Genomic DNA, 18,845 nt, shown 5'->3' with positions numbered 1-18,845 from the left:
GCCTATTCAGAAAACTTCCTGGAACTCATCAGGTTAGTGCAGTGTACATCAAACTGGGACTCTGGCTAAAATGGAGTTCATGATTTTATTGGCTTTAATTCTTGAAGGTAGGGCAACTCTCACCAGAATAGCTGTTGCTTAGTAAATCCTTTGTACTCCTTCTGTAATTGAAGATTTTAAATTCTTGCACTAGTATAGTTTGGAGGTGTTCATAAACACAGTCAGATGGCTTTAAGTAGCAGATAAATGACACGTGCAGCATAGAGGGCTGCCTATACATACCCTCTAACTCATAATGAGTGGCATGAGACCTCTGACTTCAGCTTCTGTGGCTTCAACTAGATTCACTGACACAAAGACTGGAAATACAGGGTGCCAAAAACTCCTGGGCTTGAGGGCCATGGCTGTGGAGGTAGAAAAGTGACAAATGATCTTCAAGTAGATCCTCAGAAGGGCCTGCCCATAAGAAACTGGGTAGGGTATTCAAATTGGGGGGTAGCAGTTTATACCCCAATCTGCGGAAACAGAATCATGCCTGATAGGGAAGGCAATCAGCCCCCCATTCTGTGGCATCTCATTTAAACAGGAGGGACAGACTTGCTATGGAAAAAGTTACATGGCTTCTAAATTAATCTTTACTCATCTAAAGGAATGGACTCCACAAAAGCAGCAAATAGACTTTTTATTTCCACAACACAACCCTTCCCTTTCCCCCAGGAGCATAAATTGACCTCAGCCATCAAAGCAGAGGACAAAAGCTGATAAGTGACAAGGCAAAGGGTTACTAGAAAAATAGATTCTGCCCAAGGCTCTCCTCCCAGGGTTTCAAATCCCTGTCCCCAGGCTCCCCTCCAAGGCTCACCAAATGGAGGGAACTAAAGAGATGAAGAGAGGCTGGAAACTTGACGAAAGGAACTCCATTCAACTAAAGGGAAAGGAGCCTGGCAGTGAAAAGACCTGAGGGGTAGGGATGGGGTGAGCTTCAGCTCCTAGATTAAGTGCTGAAAAAAAAGGGAGAAAATAATTTATCAGGTGATGTGTAGTTTCAATTGTGTTGACCATCTGAGATCTCTCACTGAAGCTAAATTCTGGCCAGTCTATGGAGGTAGAAATTGGGAATGGAAGGAAAATGTAGAACCCTTCCTACTTCCCCTGGAGAGTAGACTGTTTACTACCCAGCTCTACCCTTTTCCCAGCCTGCCTCCCTATGAAAGCTTCCAAATCCCTTAGCTAAGATGTGCATCAGAAAATGGAACTGGAAAGAGGACTGTTCTGAGTCTTGCCCAAATCGTCCATCCTCAGAATTGACATAATAGTTGAACAGGGGTGGGTGGGGAAAGGGAAATTAAGTAAATGAGATTACAATCTCCCCTCATCCCCTACTCAAAAACTCAGACCCCTGGGCGGACAGAGGGAGGGACGACCAGGCAGCTGTTCTCATCAGGGAGCCATGCAGACCTGCTGGACAGAGTAGGTGAGAGAAGGCTGAGCTGGAGGCCAGGAGAGTTCTTTATGCTCCTGGAGGGAGAAGCAGGGGCCTGGGGTCAAGGAGGAGCAGGAAGCAATGCGGTGACAAATAGTGGGAGGGGCCTTTGAGCCCCCAAACTTAACGGGCCACCCTCCACCACCACCCGCCCCCCTAGTGTTGACCAGAGGGGCCCCTGCGGGTGGCAGGCTGATCAAGGGCAGAGCTTGATGCGGGTGCCCTTGGAGAGCACCCGGAAGAAGGGGAAGACACGCTCGCCCAGGAAGGCAGCCGAAAAGGTGTGCACGTGAGCCAGAGTCTCTGCATTGTAGAAGCCCAGGCGCCCGGCCTCATAGTCCAGGTACACGCCGAATCGCCGTGGTTTCTCACTCGGGCTCAGCAGTGTCTGCTCCGTTGAGCTCTGTGCCTGGTAGCGTTTGCCGTTGGTGCCCACACACCACACTTCCCGCTGGAGCAGGGGCTGCTGAGGCAGGTGGAGCCGGCGGCGGCGATGGTGATGGCGCGAGGAGGAGCTGGCATCCCCACTGCCCACAGAAGACCCCCCAGAGCCCACCTTCTCCTTATGATGGGTCGATTCACGGGCAGCGCCCACTGCCCAGCCCCGCCGCCCACCCACCTCTACCTCCCAGTAGTGCCGGCCAGAGCGGAAGCCCTGGGCCCCCAGTACACAGCAGTCGGCCGAGAAGCGCTTGGAATGGTCAGCAACCTCCTGCCGCCGCTCTGCCAGGCGGACCCCGCGGCGGTCGGGTGACAGCATCAGGGCCGGGTGAGCCGTGTCGGGGTCCAGCGTCAGGTCCACTTGGGAGGAGGGAGGACAAATATACCAGGGATGGAACGACTGCTCCCCATCAGCAGCTAACTCCGAGGTCTGGCCTTTCCTGCCGCCCTCCCCTTTGCCTCTCTCCCTCCCCACCGTCCATCTGTCCTCAGCTCCCCACCTCAACCTAGAGTCGGGCTCAAGTTCCCATGAGCTCCACCTCCTTCCCCACTCTTGTTCCTAGGACACCAGACAGATCTTCCCTCTGGTCCTGGCCCTTCTTGCCACCCCCCAACCCCTACACCTACCTGGGCTAGGACAAGAGCTACTCTTGAAGCCCCAGGTGGCCTGCCTGTATTGTGCTCCACTTTGGCACCCACTCTCTCCCAGGGCCCAGCTTCCCTCAGAACCCAATCTCGGGCCTGTGAAGGGAAAGGCAAAGGAAGGCCGAACAGGTGACCTCCCTACCTCGGGCAGCCTGACAGAACATCCGGCTCATTTTCCTCACGATGGCGTCTGTCAGGAAGTCATGGCTATGGGGTTGACATGGGTCAGGGGACCAGACCTCTGGGGGCTGCAGCTGTACTTCTTCACACCTGGAGGAAGGGGACCGGGCAGGGGGTGGGACCATGATATTCCCAGATGGAAGAGCAGAAACTGAGGGGAAGGGGAGGAGGGTCCAGGAGGCAGAAACTCGGGTCCTGGGGAAGGAAGGAGAGGAGTGGGATATCCAAGAGAGGCAGGGATGGGGAACCAGATGCCACTGGGTCACAAAGGATAAAGGGTGGGAACACACCTATTGAAAGTCTCCTTGATGTCCTGGGAATAACAGAAACAAAAAGAGGGAGAGGGAGAAAGAGACAAAGAGAGAGTCAGCTGCACAGGGACGGCTCCCTTCTCCCCATCTGATTCCAGCCAGAGAAAGGACTGTAACTTGAACAGGGAGTGAGAAAAAGCACACTCAAGGCCCTCCATAAACATGCATCCATCTCAATCACCCCTATGCCTCAGCACGCCTAGTTCAACTCATCCTGCTGTGAGTCCAATGAATTTTCAACCCCAGTAGAAGAATTTTCACAATATGACTTGGTCGCCTTTTTCAGGATGTCACTGTTGAAAATTCTTCCCTCAACTCACTTAAAACCCTCCTTCTGCAACCGCATCTCCTTTCTCTTCAGTGGGCATCATCATCACACACACCACACTCTGCATTAACTCTGTCTCCAGCCTCAAAAAACCTTTTGGTCTTCAGGTTACGCCAATGTGGGTTCCTCCCAATGAGACGAGAGGCGGCTCTGGACAGGTGTCTGGGAAGCACCGCGCGACAGAGCGGACACAGGGCTCTGACGGGTGGACAGGGAAGGGGCCATTGCTCACCTGGAGCAGCCGCAGGCCCCCCTGCTGGCTCCGCTCCTGGGCCTCAGCCAGCAGGCGGCTCAGCTGGGCGGCCTGCTCCGAGAGGCGGCCGGCCACGGCTCCCGCGCGGCCGAGCTGGGCTTCGTGCATCTCCCGGAGGCGCCGCTCTAGCCCTGCCTGCTCTTCGGCCAGAAACCGTGTCAGCCGCCCAAATTCTGAGGCCACAGCTGCCAGCTCTGACTTCATCTGGCTCTGGGATGATGCAAAGGGGATGGTGGATACCACCTCAACACACAGAAACATAAACCTCCAAGTTTACAACTGCGGCCCCTCAGTCCAAGAGAAAGGAGCCCTACATTCTGTACGGAAAAGGTCCCAACCCCTTCCCCATCTCCTGGTGTTAGCAGGCACCACTCCCTCGCTCCCAGCACACTGGTCCCAAACTCACCCACCTCTGCCTACAACATTTATCTCCACCTTGGCTACCTAACTTGACTCAATCTTCAGGTCTAAGCTTAAATGTTCCCTTGAGAAAAGCCTTCTCTCTCCTCCAGATCGAAATCAGGACCACCCCCCATAAATATCACTGTATCTCCTCATGGCACTTTTCTTAACTTGAAATGTTATGTTTACATTGGAGTATCTTTTAATACCTGTGTCCCCCACTGCTCTGTAAGCTCTGCTGCCACAGGGTCTTCAGACCCTGGCACAGTGCCGACCACAGAGTAGGTACTTGGTAAGAATTTTTTGAAATGGATAAAAAAATTCAGGAATCAAGATCTGAAGTTAGGGCCTGGCTATACCACTAATGACCTTGGGAAAAGTCACTCAATCCTTCTAGATCAGGAGACAGCAAAGTTTTGCTGTAAACGGCCAGATAATATTTTATACTTTAAGGACCAAGAAGCAAAATCAAGGATATTGATAAGTAAGTAACATCGATGTATGAGAGAAAACTTCTGCCCATTCCCACCCCATTTGCCTGCGCTGGGCAATCTTGGATGGTGGGTGCGCTGGAGACATTCTTAGGAAAAAGAGTGACAGGCCAGAGTTGGGAGGAAGTCCTGGCTGGCCAAGTGGGTGAAAGAAACAGTTAATTTCACTCTCTGTACCAAAGGTACTCAGATCCTGATGCCTTCTCTGCACTCCAGGAGCCCAAAAATCTCAACTTAGGCAGCTGGCTAGAAGCAAGGTAACTCCCTGACTCCCAGACTCAAATTCCACCATTCAGTGCCTAGCAGTTGCCAGCCACAGAGTCCCTAATGTGTAGGTGGCGATGAATGAGTATGGGCTCTGGGAAGTGGCAGGGTTCAGCCACCCTGCCAGGGGTTGGGGTGATGGGGGAAAAGGTCAGACAGGAGGGGTGTCCTGGCTTGGTCCCTGAAATTCAGTGCCAGGCCATTCCAGTGCCTGCTGGCCTTACAAAAAGAGACAGGGGTAAGGGGTGGGAAGGGGAAAATACCTAAAAATACTCCTTGGGGAGGGGTGAGCAATAATGAAAAAAGGCTGAGAAACACTGGACTAGAAGACGTCAGGTCTCTGCAATGCTAACACTCACTAATTCCTCCCCTCCATTAAACACCCTGGCCCCCTCTCATGCTCAGGGCTGCTCTGCCCACCACCCACCATCTATCCTGGGGCCTCGGGCTTCTCTGATGGCTGCTGTGTGCATTTTGCCTTGCCCTCTGTGCTGTCTGGCGTGGTGGGCACAGCGGTATGGGGCAGTGGCTCTGGGGTTAGGTGTCTGGGGTGGTAAGCCTGCTCTGCAGCCTTGGGGGCCAGGCACTCAACCTCTGTAAACTAGGCCTATTTTCACTCCATTTTGGAACCTAGGAATACACGTTTCTTGGTCCTCAAAGGCCCCTCTCTCCTCACAACCCTGGGAAGGTATCTACCTTTCTCCACTGCCCCTCTTCAGAGGGTCCAGTCGCCATTTGTGAGAGTGGGAAGCCCACCTTCCCTGCTCTGACCACAGAGCCAGTCAGCCCTGTCAAGGACATTTACTCACCTTCAGCTCTGTCACCCGCCTCTCCTCCTTGGCCTTCATCTTCTGCACAGCCTCCAGGTGCTTCCTCAGCGGTTCCACATGCCCCTGCAGTTTGGCCTGGGGGGATGGAGAAAGGAAGATCAGAGACCTGGGATGGGGGAGGCGCCTGCACACATCCGCCATTTCTCCCTGCAGTGGGTTGGGGCTCAAAGCCTGAGCCCCACCAGAGAAATCAAATGAGCATCACACTCCCTTCCTCCCCTTCCTTCTCTTCAGATGACAAAAGCCTCCAACTCTCCGCCTGCACGCATATAGATCCACGCTCTAAAGGTAGGATCCTGACAACTACATAACCGCACACTCAGAGCTAGAATGAACCTGGCTTGAGCCACTCACCACACAAAGTCTTCCCATATGGTGTCCCCCCTCCTAATTAGCAATCTTCCTCATAATTTTCATCTCTAAATAGTTTTCCAATGACTTTATACCTGTGCTAAAAATCCTTCAATGGTTCTCCACCACCTGCAAAATATGAGGCTCTCACTGCTCTCTCATTTCTAGCCTCCTCTCCTGCACCTACCCCTTCAACACAGACTTAGTTTTAGTCATATAAAACTCCGTGTCTTTTCCTGAGCATAATTCCGTAACTTTATCCGTGCTGTTCCCTCTGCATGGGACTGCCCTTCTCCACTTGGCCCGAGGCATTTTCCTTTAAAACCCATCTACCTGACCATGGCCCCAGTGAACCCCATCTCCAACCTCCTCTGTGGTTCCAAGGAACAAGAATACACCTCTGCAATCCTTCCCAGGTGCTATCGTCATTGACAAGTGTGCTGTCCCCAGCACAGGGCCTCATGGGAGCAGGGACCTCCCTTTACTTATATTAACATCAATGCTTTTCTCTGCCCATCGGCTTTCCCTCCCATGCAATTAGTTGCTAAATGGAAAACAAATACCCTCTCCTCCTAAGGTTTTCACTCTCACAGCAAACATGCACTTGAGCTCTGTATTCCAATCATTCGTAGGAGAGTCTTTTTCTTTGAAGGGTTGTGAGACCAGATAAGCCTGACTTTGGGGCTCTTTCCTTTTTTTATGTCTTCTACGTTTTCTGCCTCTCTCCCTCCTTTTCCTTGAGGGGTAAGAAAGGGTAGAAGAGCTGAAGCCTAGATGCCAATCTGAACCTGAGTGCAGCCAGGTGACCTGCTGCAAGCTGTGCTTCCAGTTTCCTCATCTGAAAAAGGGAACTGGGAATAACAGAACCTACTTCATGGATGCTATGCTTGGCACAGTGTCTGGCATGTAGCAAAAGATCAGTATTAAATGTTATCTAGAACTCCTCACCTGGGTCTAAGCTGCCAGCGACAGCCTGATAATGACCCTTCATCTAAAGAGGTTACTGACCTGGAGTACAAAAGGCAGCTGTTTGCACAAGGTAATGGGTGAAGAAAAAATTGCAATATTACAATCAACCCATGACATAAAAATAGCACAAACCACACAAAACTTTGCCTTTCGCTATTACTTTCTCCTTTTCTCCAGGAGTGTCAATAATTTCAACTCTATTAATTCAGAATTTATGATGCTTAAATTTCCCATTTAGTATTTTTCTGAAATTGTTGACAAAAAATTCATACGCACAAATCCAAATAGGCTATTTAAGTGAAATTTTCAAGGATCTCCAACTTTTTTGGAGCTTTCTTCGTATACCATTTGTGCATTATTACTTATTCAATAAAGACATATTTCTACAGAACAACACTGCCACGCTAGTGCTGGTTAGTGTACATAGGAAAGGAAACTACCTGCCTGTAAAATACCCTAAGTAAGTGAGAAAGGGAATCACTCAAATTAGTTCCATATAATAAAACTTATGTATTTACATTTGCTAATCAGTTAATGTCAGATTATTTGTGTCTATGTGGCCTCTCCAAATTGCAAAGCTCTGCAGGGCTAGCATTCAACAGACATGGCTATCACAAATTAAATCCAGTTTCAGAAAGCTCTCCAGAAGAGTCTGCAAGGGGAGAGTGGAGAAGGGGGATGCCCATGGATATTCCACCCTGGGATCCAGTTAACAAAGTGACTACACATTGTTTGATGAGTACAGTTAACTAGAAACTGAGGGGATAAAAAGGGAAGGACAAAAGGAGCTCACAACCTCGCCTGATAATGTAGGGCCTGAAAGGAAGATGGTATTACAGTGCAGTGATTCCTACAGTAGGCTGGGCTTTCTAAAGATATTCTCCCTGTCACTGGTTCAGAATCTCCAATGGTAGGGCCCACTGTACCTCTGAGACTCTCCACTAATAATTCAACCAGCCAGGTTTGACAATCACTCTGTGGAAGGAATAGTTACTTGTCATAAGAAGGGTAGGTTTGTCTTAGCTATATGTACCATTCGTAGCTAACAAACTCTAGACGCCTTACTCTAAAATTGGGTTAATGACAACAGTACCAAAATGAGGTTACTGGAGGAATCAGGAGAAGATGTGAAAACACAAGTCATAAAACAAAAAAGCTCTGTACAGACTACATAGAAGAAGCTACCCTCTCTTCCTTGTCCCACTGCTTCAAACCCAACTGGGCCTTCACTAAATAATGTTCTCTCTGCTGGCTGTCTCACACACAAATCTCCTTCACCCAAGTCCAAAAAGAGTCAGGATCATAAGTAGGAGGCAAGATATTAACTAAACTAGAATCAGACTCCAAGGAGAAAAGTCACATGTCCGAAAAGTCAAACAAACAGGAGGCATCTAAATGGTGGTGACGCTGTTAACAGTATAGGCCAGGGGAAGCAGCCCTGAGCCGGGGGAGGGGGCATAGCCAAGTCTATCACTTACTAGTAGCCGTCTGGCCCTGTATGTATTACTTAAATCTGTCTGATTCTATTTCCCAATCTGTACAATGGCAACAGAAACCACATCAAACTCACAGGGCTGTTCTGAGTTTTACATGAGATAGTCCACAAAAGGTGCTTAATATGGTGCCTGAGGTACATGCTAAGCGTTCAGTAAATACTAACTTTTAATCCTGGGTAAATTAAAGTTCAAAGACATTCACAGACCAAGAGGCAGGTCTTCTGACTTAAAAGCCTCTCTCTTTTTTCTAAATTCTCAGGAAAGGTAAGAAGTCCTGGCCACTTCACCAGAATGATGCAGATCCAACAAAATTCCTCAAGAGGAGAACCAAGCCATATCACGGGGTGGGTGGGGAACCTATTAGGAAATAAGTGCAGAGCATTTGGGTCTGATACCATTTGGGTCAATACTACACTCCTGTTCTTCCTTTCTTATTTGAGGCCCAAGTTCTTTTCCATTTCTAGGGACAGATTTAAGACTCATTCAGAGCTAAATGAGACTGGTGGTAAAGCCCTAGGGGCTTGTCACTTGCACTCCTATACTTAAGACAGTGGAAGTGTAAAACAGCGGTAGCTTTTCCCCAGGAGACAAAGCCCAGTGATATGGCATCACCAGTTCTGCCGATTTCCTATGAGGAAGCCACTCTTCCCTATTCTTCATTGTGTCTACTTTGTCTCACTCTAACCCATCTTGGTGCCAGTAAGTGCTTAGGTCAGGAGAATCAGCTCAGCAGTGTATGAGATACTTTAAGGGGGTAAGACATGTTTCCTTTTCCCAGATTCTCTTACTTCCTCTCCACCCCCACTAAACTCCCATCTTTCTACTTCTCTCACCTTGTACTCCTGTACCACCTCCTCCAATGGCACAACGCTGTGCTGTTTGTGGCTCCTGGATTCTCGGCACACCACACAGATGGCCTCTTCATCCACCTCGCAGAAGAGCTTCAGGGCTTCTTGGTGTTTGGGACAAATGCCCTGCTCGTTTCCACGGCTGCTTCGACCAGGAGTTGGGTGCATCTGCCGAATCACCTGGACCATGTTGGCCAGCTGCAGGTTGGGGCGAAAGCTCCGCCTGGGAAAGCTCTTGCGGCACTGGGGGCAGGTGAAGCACCTCCGAGGGGCTGGAGGTGGCGGCAGTGGGGTGACGGGATCTAGCTCCTCTTCCTCGTCCTCCTCCAGCACTTCCTCCTCGTCCTCCTCATCCTCCCCTCTCAGATCCTCCTCCATGTCCTCCAAGTAGTAGTCCAGGTCTTCCTCCTCGTCCTCCTCCTCCCATACGTAGTCCATGTTGTCCCAGTTGGACCCGCCCATGCCACTGGTCCAGAACACACCCTCCTCTTCCTCCTCGACCTCCTCCTCCATGTCGCCCTCATAGTCTTCATCCCGTATGGGGGTGTCCCACCCCCCACCAGCCCCCACAGCCTCCACTTCCTCCTCCTCTCCGTCCTCCTCCTCTTCCTCCCGATCTAACTCGTCCCTGTCCTCTTCATCCTCCCCTCCCCACAACTGGGTTACACACACTCGGCAGAAGTTGTGCCCGCAGCCGATGGACACGGGGTCCGTGAAGTAATCGAGGCAGATGGCGCACACCGCCTCCTCCTGAAGGGTCTGCACAGGGTTGGGTGCCATGGCAACGGCAGCCATCTTAGTGTCCAGCCAGCCAGTGTAGATGGGCGGTGGGGGGCGGGGGCGGGGGTCTTCCCTCTTAGACGCCCTGACGACCCAGCCCCACCCCCAGCCCTGCCTCTCCACACCTTGCCTCAAGCGCAGCCAGAGAAATGTCCTCCCGACAACCCACCCCTCCACAGAGTTCCCTACTCCCGCACGATAACCGTGTCCCTGCGAGGGGTGGGGACAGAGGTAAGCGCTACCGCCAAGTCCCTCAGGTGGCCCTGAGTGCAAATCTGCCCCAGCGCTCCCTCGGCCTCCTCATAAACCCCCGCCCCTCCTCACTTCCTGGCTCCTCCCCTTAATTTCCGGCCTTCCTCCCAACACTTCCGGCGCCTACGAGCTACCCAAGCTCGCGAGTTCCCTCCGCGGTCGCGCTACGCCTTTTTCTGCCCCCCAACCCCGCCCTGGCCCCCTTGACGACAGGAAACAGAGAGGGGACGCTCTAGCAGACACTCGGGAAAAGGGCGAGAGGCTAGAAGGATAGAGGCCCAAGTCTCTGTGATGTGAGGGATCTGGGAATGCAGACGAAACAGAAGGCCAGGCCTCCCCCATCGCCCGCCACTGGGGGTAAATTTCGGGGGACAGTGGTAGGGCTTGGCGCCCATCCGCCTTCGGTACTATGACCGCATCGGCCCAGAGCCATCCTACCGAACGGACACGGAGAACTGCAGCAGGGACTCCCCACCGCCGGTTCCGGAAGCGGAGAGGCGGGTGTCGGTGAGCGCCCTGAAGTACTTCCGGCCCTTCTAGGCGGAGGACTTTGTTGTTTGAGGACTCCGAGGGTCGCTCCCGGACAGCCTAGGGGGCGGGGCCTGTAGAAGTGCGGTGGTGGTGGGACTGAAGACACCCCCTGCTCCTTCCCATAGTAGATGGCATTTCCACATCCGTATTAGAAACTGCTGTCAGTGACTATAGCATCCTTTAGGTGAGCTTCACTAACTGTCCAGTAAAGGAATGGTAGCAAATCATTTCGTGCGTAGTGGAACACTTTAGATGTAAAAAGGGAATCCTCTTCAAAATGTATTCTAAGGTGAAAATTCGAAATGTATTCTGAAGTGAAAAAAGCAAAGTGCTGAATACCGTAGAGAATATCTGTAAAAAAGAGGGTGGGGATAGGATGTTAAAAGTATTTGATAGCTTTATAGTTCCGTGTTTAAAATGAGGGCAATAGTTCCTGTATCAGAGGGTTTAGTGACATTAGGGTTAATGTCATGCAAAACGATTAGAATGTTACTTAACACATAGTGAGATATAAGGTTTAGCTACCCATTGTTATCGTCGTCTATCTCTGGAAGTGTACTAATAGCAGTCTCTGGGAAGTAAGGGATACGAAGGACACTTTTCCGTGTATGTCATTATGTGTCTTGAATTTGAACCAAGTCAATATATTGCCTTAAAGAAAAAAAAAGAAAAAGAAAAAAGGAAAAAAACGGGTGTTATCAATTCATTCAGCACTTCGTTCGCTGTGCACCACGCGTGCTCCACGTCCAAAATACCTCGAAGTCTGTCTTCATGGAGTCGCAATCTAAGAGCAAGGACTCAATTAGTTTGAAGAATTGATCTTATTTGAGAGAATCCTATCAGGGATATAGATTGATATTAGTATTAGTAAAGATGCTGCTGTAGTACCCAGAGCGTCCCTGCCAAATGGATTATTTGTGCAATAGAAATAATGCTTGATGCTTTAAACAAAAATTCTCGCTTAATTAAAAAAAAAACTGCGGGGGAAGTTACAGGACCGTTACTCATGTACAGACTCCCCAGGGAGTGTTAGACTCTGTACGCAGAATTTACCTTGCTCTCGAAGCGCCTCCCGTCCCCTGGGGAAACTTCAGATGTACGCGTGCTTCTTAAGGGGTGGTCTGAACGGTCCAAAACTACGGATCCTCGTGGGTGAATTATACTAGGCCGTGCCAGGAGCTGCGAGCGCTGCTGTGGCAAGAAGTACAATCATAAGACCTAAACGCAGCTCAGCCGGCCGCAGTAAATTCCTTGTCCGCTGCAATTCTCGGCAGTGCCTAGATTCAGGGAGTTATCAGCGTCCGCTGAAGACAGGTTGTTTCCGTAGTGTAGTGGTTATCACGTTCGCCTCACACGCGAAAGGTCCCCGGTTCGAAACCGGGCGGAAACAAGTTTTGTTTTAGTTTTTAATTCTATAGTCACAGCTTGTCCCGCTTTCGGGGTAGTGGAAGCTGTCAGAAGCAGTGAAAGAAATGGTATATGTCCATCTCTGTGTCAGGTAACGAGGGGGCACCGCAGCAGACCACACTCTCCATTAAGTCTTGTGATGTAAATTGAAGTCTCGCACCTCAGCTAGTCTTTTTGCTCTTCCCCTCGGAAGCCCGCACGGCCACCTCTCTCCTATGTCAGATCCCTCGAGTCTAATCACTGGGACAGAGCCAGGCGCACAGTAGGCCCTCCAAAATGCTTGTGCAGTTGCTTCTCAAAGTGTGTGTGTGTGTGTATATATCCTTGCTTGTGGGTCTTGGTCCCCTGAGACGGAGACCAGTTTTCCGGCCACTGCCCGGCTAGCTCAGTCGGTAGAGCATGAGACTCTTAATCTCAGGGTCGTGGGTTCGAGCCCCACGTTGGGCGTTGTCTTCCTTTTGGAAATGAAGATCAAGAACTCGTTGTAAAGGCACCTCAGGCCACCATTTCGCTTGCTGAAATTTGCCTACCAATGTCCAATGTCTATTAGTCACCCTCTACTTGCGAGACGACCCGCCCAGGTGTCCCTGGTAAGCTACCCTGGGGGGGAGGGCATGGAGTGGCCTCCGGAACCTGCGGTGGGACTCCAGGGCCACCTGATTGGCGACCACCTTATGAGGTAATTTTGAGGTTACTATTCTGCGCTCTCACCGCTGACTCTCGGTTTCGATATCTGGTAAAGAAAGAAGTACTCTGTAATTGGAGACCCTCATGTTAAGTATATTCTCTTTAAGCTCGGTATTAAGAGTCGATCTTTTGTGGAATGTTACCCCACACATCCCAGCCTCCACATCCCGCCCACACATAAATGAATGTAAAAATGTCCTTTTGGGGGAAAACACCCTCACATGATTATCCTCCGTTTACCGGTCTTGTCACGAAATTCTCCCTTAACTTCATTTGAATTCATTTCTTTGTATTTACTGTTTCTCAGTCCTGCAAATTCAGCCCATTTTCCATTTTCCGTCCTTAGAAGTCTCCCCACATGACATACCAGATCACAAGAGAAGTCTGTTGATCACACAAAGCCGGTTTATTAAACTTGCTTAGCGAAGGATAGCATCGCCTTCAGTTTCGGAAGTGTATGGAAGGGCGAAGTTAGGGAGGGTTTAGCACTACACCCTCTGAGGGCAGTCTGGACAGGAATTGGGCAGAGTTTGTAAAACGCGTCCCTGGGGAGTCACTGTTACTATGGTCTTTGCTTGGAACGTAGGAGTCTAAACAGGCTGGTGTTCGAAGAGTTTGAACTTTGGCGTTTTGTCTTACACAAAAGCTTGTGGATTCGTTTGCAAAGTGGTTTCAAGGTCGTTTTTACCACCTTCACTGGGACTGGAAAACATTCTTAAGAGATCCAGGCTTTTTCACTGAGACAGCCAAAGTGGACAGGTTTCTCTTTTCTGTCTCCCAACAAACCAAGGACACTCCCGCCTGACCTTTTGCTGCAATTCCCGCTTGTCTCTCCTCTCCACCCTTTCCACCCCCGCCCCTCTGGCCAGGTCTGATTTGGAATCCCCTCCTAGTAAGCAGCGTGACCTACGTTGCTCTTGGCTTTCACCAGTTCAAACCTTAAGCAAACGCGTAGTAAGATCTTTGGTCTTTTTTCCAGCGGTGATAAAGGCCGCAGAGGCAGAAGGACTCGCTCTGATTTATGTTCTAGAGGGATTCTTTCAGGAATGATGAGCAGGAGTTGTGAGGGGAGTGAGGCTGCATCAGGGAGAGGGGCTGGAAGGACACAGCCAAGGTCCAAACAGGAAGCGGCCGGCGCGGGGGGCTGGAGAAGGCTGGATGCGTGGCTTGTGTCCTGGACAGGAGAGGGCTCTCCGGATTTTTGCTTTACGTGGTTTAATAGACAAGATCAGAGACTGAAGTTTGGGAGTGGAGGGGGAGAGAGGAGAGAGGAGTAGTGATTTCAGTCTTGAATAGGTTGTGGGACATCTAAAAGGACATATCCAAGATACGCGGATTTGATACTTGTGGAGAACAGTCATAGCTGGAGTCAGATGCGAGGGTAGAGGGTGGCTCAAGCTGAGAGCTGGAATCTGACCGTCGGAGAGATGGACCTGGGTACATGGAGGAGGAGTCGGTATAGGAGGAAAGCCAGCAGTGAGGCTTCCATTGAAGCCAAGGGAGTCAAGATGCGCAACAAAGAGGGGACAGATGAGTAAAATCAAATTGTAGTAGAATAAGGGAAAATGGTAAAGCGTGCATGGACTGGGCCACCTACAGGCCCCCGGTGACCTTGAACTAGACTCGGACAGCAGGGCCTCCGGCCCTGTGCTACGGTGGAGCGGGGTTTTTAGAGTCACAGGCATACTAAGGATCCCTATTCAGTAGGACTCGGCCTCCGCTCCAATTCCTGGCTGCCTAAGTCTTTGGGAACCAACGTCGGCGATGGAAAAGCGCTTTGCAATATTAAATCATGGGTACTATTAATTTGCATACATGTTGGTCTACATACAACGTTAAACCTCAACCCAATTCTGGACATTGAATGCTAGGATTAATGAGTTTTATTTTTATAAAATACTTAAAAGATTCCATTACGTTTTCAAAATTTAACAAAAAATTTCAGCTTTATTTAAATAACATCGACTTAAAATTTGATATTCAAATCAATTAATGTCAATCTCTCAATAATTTAATTATTATTAAAATTATTAATAATTTTGTATAATTTATAAGAAATACATAATTATTTTGAAAGCATATGTAAAATTAATTTTACTTTTGCTTGTTCATATTTGCTTTAATTTATATTTTGACGCAAATATATTCGAATCTCCTGTAGTTTGAATGCATTTTGCGTTTTTGAATCCTTTAGGTCAATCCTGTCAATGGAGCACAAATTATGTGAAAATTTAAACCCTTCAGCTGTCTCCCTAGAAGAGAGTTAATGAAGGTCATCCAATGTCAAGCCACATCTTACCTTCTCTTCTGCAAGGCCTGCTGCTTTTATTCACTCCTTTTTTAACATTTTTATTTTTATTGCTCGACTTGTTTTCGCAACCCACTAACAGGTTGCTTTCCGCAGTGAGACATACATTGTTATCCGGAGCCGACCGACCGATATTCTGGGGCAAAATGGTTCCAAGAGCTCTGATCTAACAGGTGAGGCCGGGGTAGCTGGGCCATGACCAGGACTACAAGGCGTATAAGACTTAAGGAAAAACACATCGCCGCCTGTTTCCGTAGTGTAGTGGTTATCACGTTCGCCTAACACGCGAAAGGTCCCCGGTTCGAAACCGGGCGGAAACAGCGGGGTTTCCTTGGTTTTTCATTCCTCCCAGAACATTGTTCTAATTAGTTGATGTACCTGTTACTGTCTTTGGTTGCCAGAAGGTTTGCGCATAAAAGCACGCAGGTTTTACTACAGTTTTATCTGTGCTCCTGTCTTTTCTGATCTATTACCAGTTCCCTTCAACTAGTATATTCCAGATCTCTAGGCCTACAGTGCGAAAAAGTGGTCTATGCCATTAGACCCTACCTCCACAGAAGTTACAATCCCAGCCGATTAAAAGGCGACAAACGGCGAGAATGAGACAGAACAAGCACTGCTTGGAGTCTTCAATCCAGAGTTCCTGGCCGAAGAGGTGTCAGCAGAGACGCACACGGTGTGGACCTCTGCCGTGCAGCACTCTTCTACACCTGGAGGACAGGGTTCACGCTTTCATACACCTGACAGGCAGCCAACTTACACACTCGAGAAGCAGCTTCTTTCCCAGCACCTCTGTCAAGCTGGAAAGGCAAGTAAATAAAATATTAACGTGGTAAGTGAAATTCTCTTGACAGTTTCACACGTTTTAAATGCAGACAAAGCATAACCAAAAATAGTCCAGTGATGGCAAAAGTTGTTAGGCCACGTGCATTGGCATAACTTACACACAAAATAATCAATATCATGCTCATCTCTTTATCATCGGTCTTTTATACTTGTTTGTATACCTTATCAGAATTTACAGATATAAATCCAACCAAGAAGGCCAGGGCCCAGCCATGGAACTTAGAGCCCTAGAGGACTGAGCCATGAAGGATTTTGGACCCCGCTTGAAAGAATTTACCCAGAGTTTCCCCTGCTGACCCAATTTCTTTTTTGTCCTCATGTTTTACTGACTGATGTGAGATGATCAGTACATTCCCCCCATCCTGGGCTCTGGACTGCCCTCTCCGAGCTGACCTCCTTGGTTGGCCCCAGGACTCTGGGAGGCCAGGACCATCACTCAGTCCTATCACTCTTCTCCAGGTGGATTTTGGTCTGTGCCTCGGCTAACATGAGAGTTATCTGTCCTCCTTGGAGAGACAGTAAACAAATCCAGAACAACACAATCAACCCCAAAGAACTAGCTGGGCTAGGTAAGAAGCTCTACAGGAAACTGTCTCATGTGAGTCATATTTCTTCTGAGTTACATTTAATGCTAACTCGTCAATAGGGCATTACAGCTTTCCTAGATTCATCTTGTTTCAATTAATGCTAAAACTATTCCTTTTTTAATGCTTAAATTATACCTTCTTGTCAGTGGGAGCCCCTTTAAATTGGTCTCTTTGTCCTTTCAGCATTGCCTCGACAATCTGAAAGCACCAGGGAGCTTGTTCTTTTGTTTGTTTATTTGTTTATTTGTTTAGTGAAGAGTAAAACAAAAGAGCCAAACTTGGGTGCTAGGGCAGTGCATGGGGCCAAAGGTCCCTGGGCTCCCCCAGTTCTGAGTTACCCTAGGGAAAAAGTTTACAGGGTATGAGCTTACACTAGGGGTTCTGTTTAATTGTAGCTTTGCCAGATCTTTACTTTAAAAAAAAAAACAACCTCAACATCATTACTATTCCAAATGATTTACCTATATCTCTCGCTCAAAAGTAATTGTATTACTTTTTGCTTTATTTTTAAAACTTTTATTAGAAAATTTAAAGTAGATAGAACGGTATTACAAAATCCCAAATACTAATCACTCAACTTCAACACTTGTCTCTCCTCCACCATTCCTGTTCTATCTCTGCCTCTACTACTTCCCACTCCACTCACTCTTTTCTTAATAGTCCTCATAGATCTCATGGCCTGTCCTTCTGTGGTCACTCTGTTGGTCATTTCCCCTTCCCTCTGGTTGTTCTGTTACTCCGTAAACCTTCAGAGTTAGGAAATAATACAAAGAGCTACAAATCCCATGAATTGGGTCCTTACCACGGACTAGAAACTGTTCCAGGTGCTGGACATACATTGACCCTTTTGTATCTTTGCAACAAACCTATGGTGAGTCACTATTCAAAGGAAACTTCATTCATTCATCCATTTACATTGCAGTGAAAAAGCAGGTCAGGTCCCCGGAGTCTTCAATGTTTACCTTCTGATAGGTAATTAAATAACAAACAAATAAACAGAAAAATAATCTCAGAGAGTGACAAGCACTATGAGAAAGTTAATGAAGGTGAGCTGATAGAGTGGCAGGCAGAGGAAAGGTGCATCAGAAGATGTGGCAAAGAGCTGAGTCAGGAAGATGAGAAAGACCAGCATTCCAAAGATCTTGGGGGAAGAGGCCTTGGGGAGAGGAAGCAGAGTCCAAAGGCTCTGAAGTCAGAGTAAACTTGGTGGATTCAAGGACAGAGGGCAGACGAGGGGCTTGGAGGCTAAGGAGCTCTACCTCCTTAGCTCTGAAACCTGATGACTGCATCCACACCACTTCATGGTTTTGTTTGCAAGTGGATAGAAAAATGAATGGAGGACACTGGATCTTATGTCTTAGAGGACTCCCAGGCAAAGAGGAACACAGTAGGAGTTTTTTGTTTTTTTTTTTTTAACACAAGGTGGATATTTTAAGGACAAATAAATGAACACATAGGTTCACTCAGAAAATTGCAAATAAACAACAAACCTGGAGTTTCTAAGTGCTATGGGTCAGTGATTAAAGCAGGGAGCCTACAGCAGCAATAGAGAACATTCAGGCACCAGCTCAAGATTCCAGATATGAGAACCAGTCTGTGCCTTGTCCTTCACCTCACCATGAAATGAGAGGTTCAGATAAAGTCTGTAATTGTCGTTGGAAGTGTCTGAGAATCTGTCACCAGTGGCTTAGAGATTTAGGATGATGTCTTTTGGTAACCTTAATTCACAAAAGAACCAGTGAAAGGAGTTGTTCCTGTTGTTTCAAAAATTTCTAGCTTTGTAAGGAAAACAACAATATTTGTAAGTTGAATTAAAACTCTTGAGAAGACCTCGACTTTAACATCTGCAACTATAAATACATTGAATATTAGTCACAAAAGAAGTATGTATTCTTTTCCATATTTAAAAGGCTGCTCCTTGCCCTTATACACTAAACATCTCAAATGACAGCAGAGAGGGTTTCCCAAAATATCCAGTGATTTTAATCCAGTTGGTCCTAACACAGAATGGTGGAGCAGGTCATTCTGGGTCATCTCTTTTGGCCACTCTTCCTCTGGCAGGCAGTCCTCCAGAATTAGCTTGCTCTGGTTGACATTTTATCTTCCTCCTTACCCAAAATTCACATTCCCCATGACACCAGCATGTGACTGAGAC

General features: G+C 48.4%; 1 protein-coding gene and 3 non-coding genes across 8 annotated transcripts; 3 read left to right on the top strand and 1 right to left on the bottom strand.

The window, feature by feature from the left end:
* Window positions 1-663: 663 nt before the first annotated feature.
* TRIM41 (tripartite motif containing 41) lies at window positions 664-12,050 on the bottom strand. Of its 5 annotated transcripts, none has more exons than XM_064484524.1 (7): window positions 11,909-12,050; window positions 9,278-11,206; window positions 5,608-5,703; window positions 3,621-3,884; window positions 3,040-3,062; window positions 2,712-2,944; window positions 664-2,284 (listed from the first exon to the last, which is right to left on the bottom strand). In XM_064484524.1, exons 2-7 carry the CDS (start codon window positions 10,085-10,087, stop codon window positions 1,680-1,682), a joined length of 2,031 nt encoding a protein of 676 aa, XP_064340594.1. In that variant the 5' UTR covers window positions 10,088-11,206; window positions 11,909-12,050; the 3' UTR covers window positions 664-1,679. The 5 variants fall into 5 exon arrangements, with proteins under 5 accessions (XP_064340594.1, XP_031305308.1, XP_031305307.1 ...); XM_031449448.2 differs by having other exon boundaries at window positions 2,712-2,776; window positions 11,909-12,049; XM_031449447.2 differs by having other exon boundaries at window positions 2,712-2,839; window positions 11,909-12,048.
* A 122-nt stretch (window positions 12,051-12,172) lies between these two features.
* TRNAV-CAC (transfer RNA valine (anticodon CAC)) lies at window positions 12,173-12,245 on the top strand. The gene has a single exon. It is a non-coding gene; the product is annotated as a tRNA-Val (tRNA).
* A 391-nt stretch (window positions 12,246-12,636) lies between these two features.
* TRNAK-CUU (transfer RNA lysine (anticodon CUU)) lies at window positions 12,637-12,709 on the top strand. Its single transcript has one exon. It is a non-coding gene; the product is annotated as a tRNA-Lys (tRNA).
* A 2,795-nt stretch (window positions 12,710-15,504) lies between these two features.
* Window positions 15,505-15,577, top strand: TRNAV-AAC (transfer RNA valine (anticodon AAC)). Its single transcript has one exon. It is a non-coding gene; the product is annotated as a tRNA-Val (tRNA).
* The last annotated feature ends 3,268 nt before the right edge of the window (window positions 15,578-18,845 follow it).

The sequence above is a fragment of the Camelus dromedarius genome, chromosome 3 (assembly GCF_036321535.1).
Source record: "Camelus dromedarius isolate mCamDro1 chromosome 3, mCamDro1.pat, whole genome shotgun sequence".
NCBI classification, from domain to species: Eukaryota; Metazoa; Chordata; class Mammalia; order Artiodactyla; family Camelidae; genus Camelus; species Camelus dromedarius.
Note: the sequence above shows the minus strand (reverse complement) of the source record. Positions and strands in the feature narration are given on the sequence as shown.

Excerpts from the sequence above, each read along its gene's own strand:
- TRIM41 (XM_064484524.1), bottom strand. The coding sequence starts at position 10,087 with ATGGCTGCCGTTGCCATGGCACCCAACCCTGTGCAGACCCTTCAGGAG. Across the intron at positions 3,885-5,607 it reads GGCGGGTGACAGAGCTGAAG|GTGGTATCCACCATCCCCTT; the intron begins GTGAGTAAATGT and ends CTGTGTGTTGAG. Across the intron at positions 2,285-2,711 it reads GTTCTGTCAGGCTGCCCGAG|TGGACCTGACGCTGGACCCC; the intron begins GTAGGGAGGTCA and ends CCTCCTCCCAAG.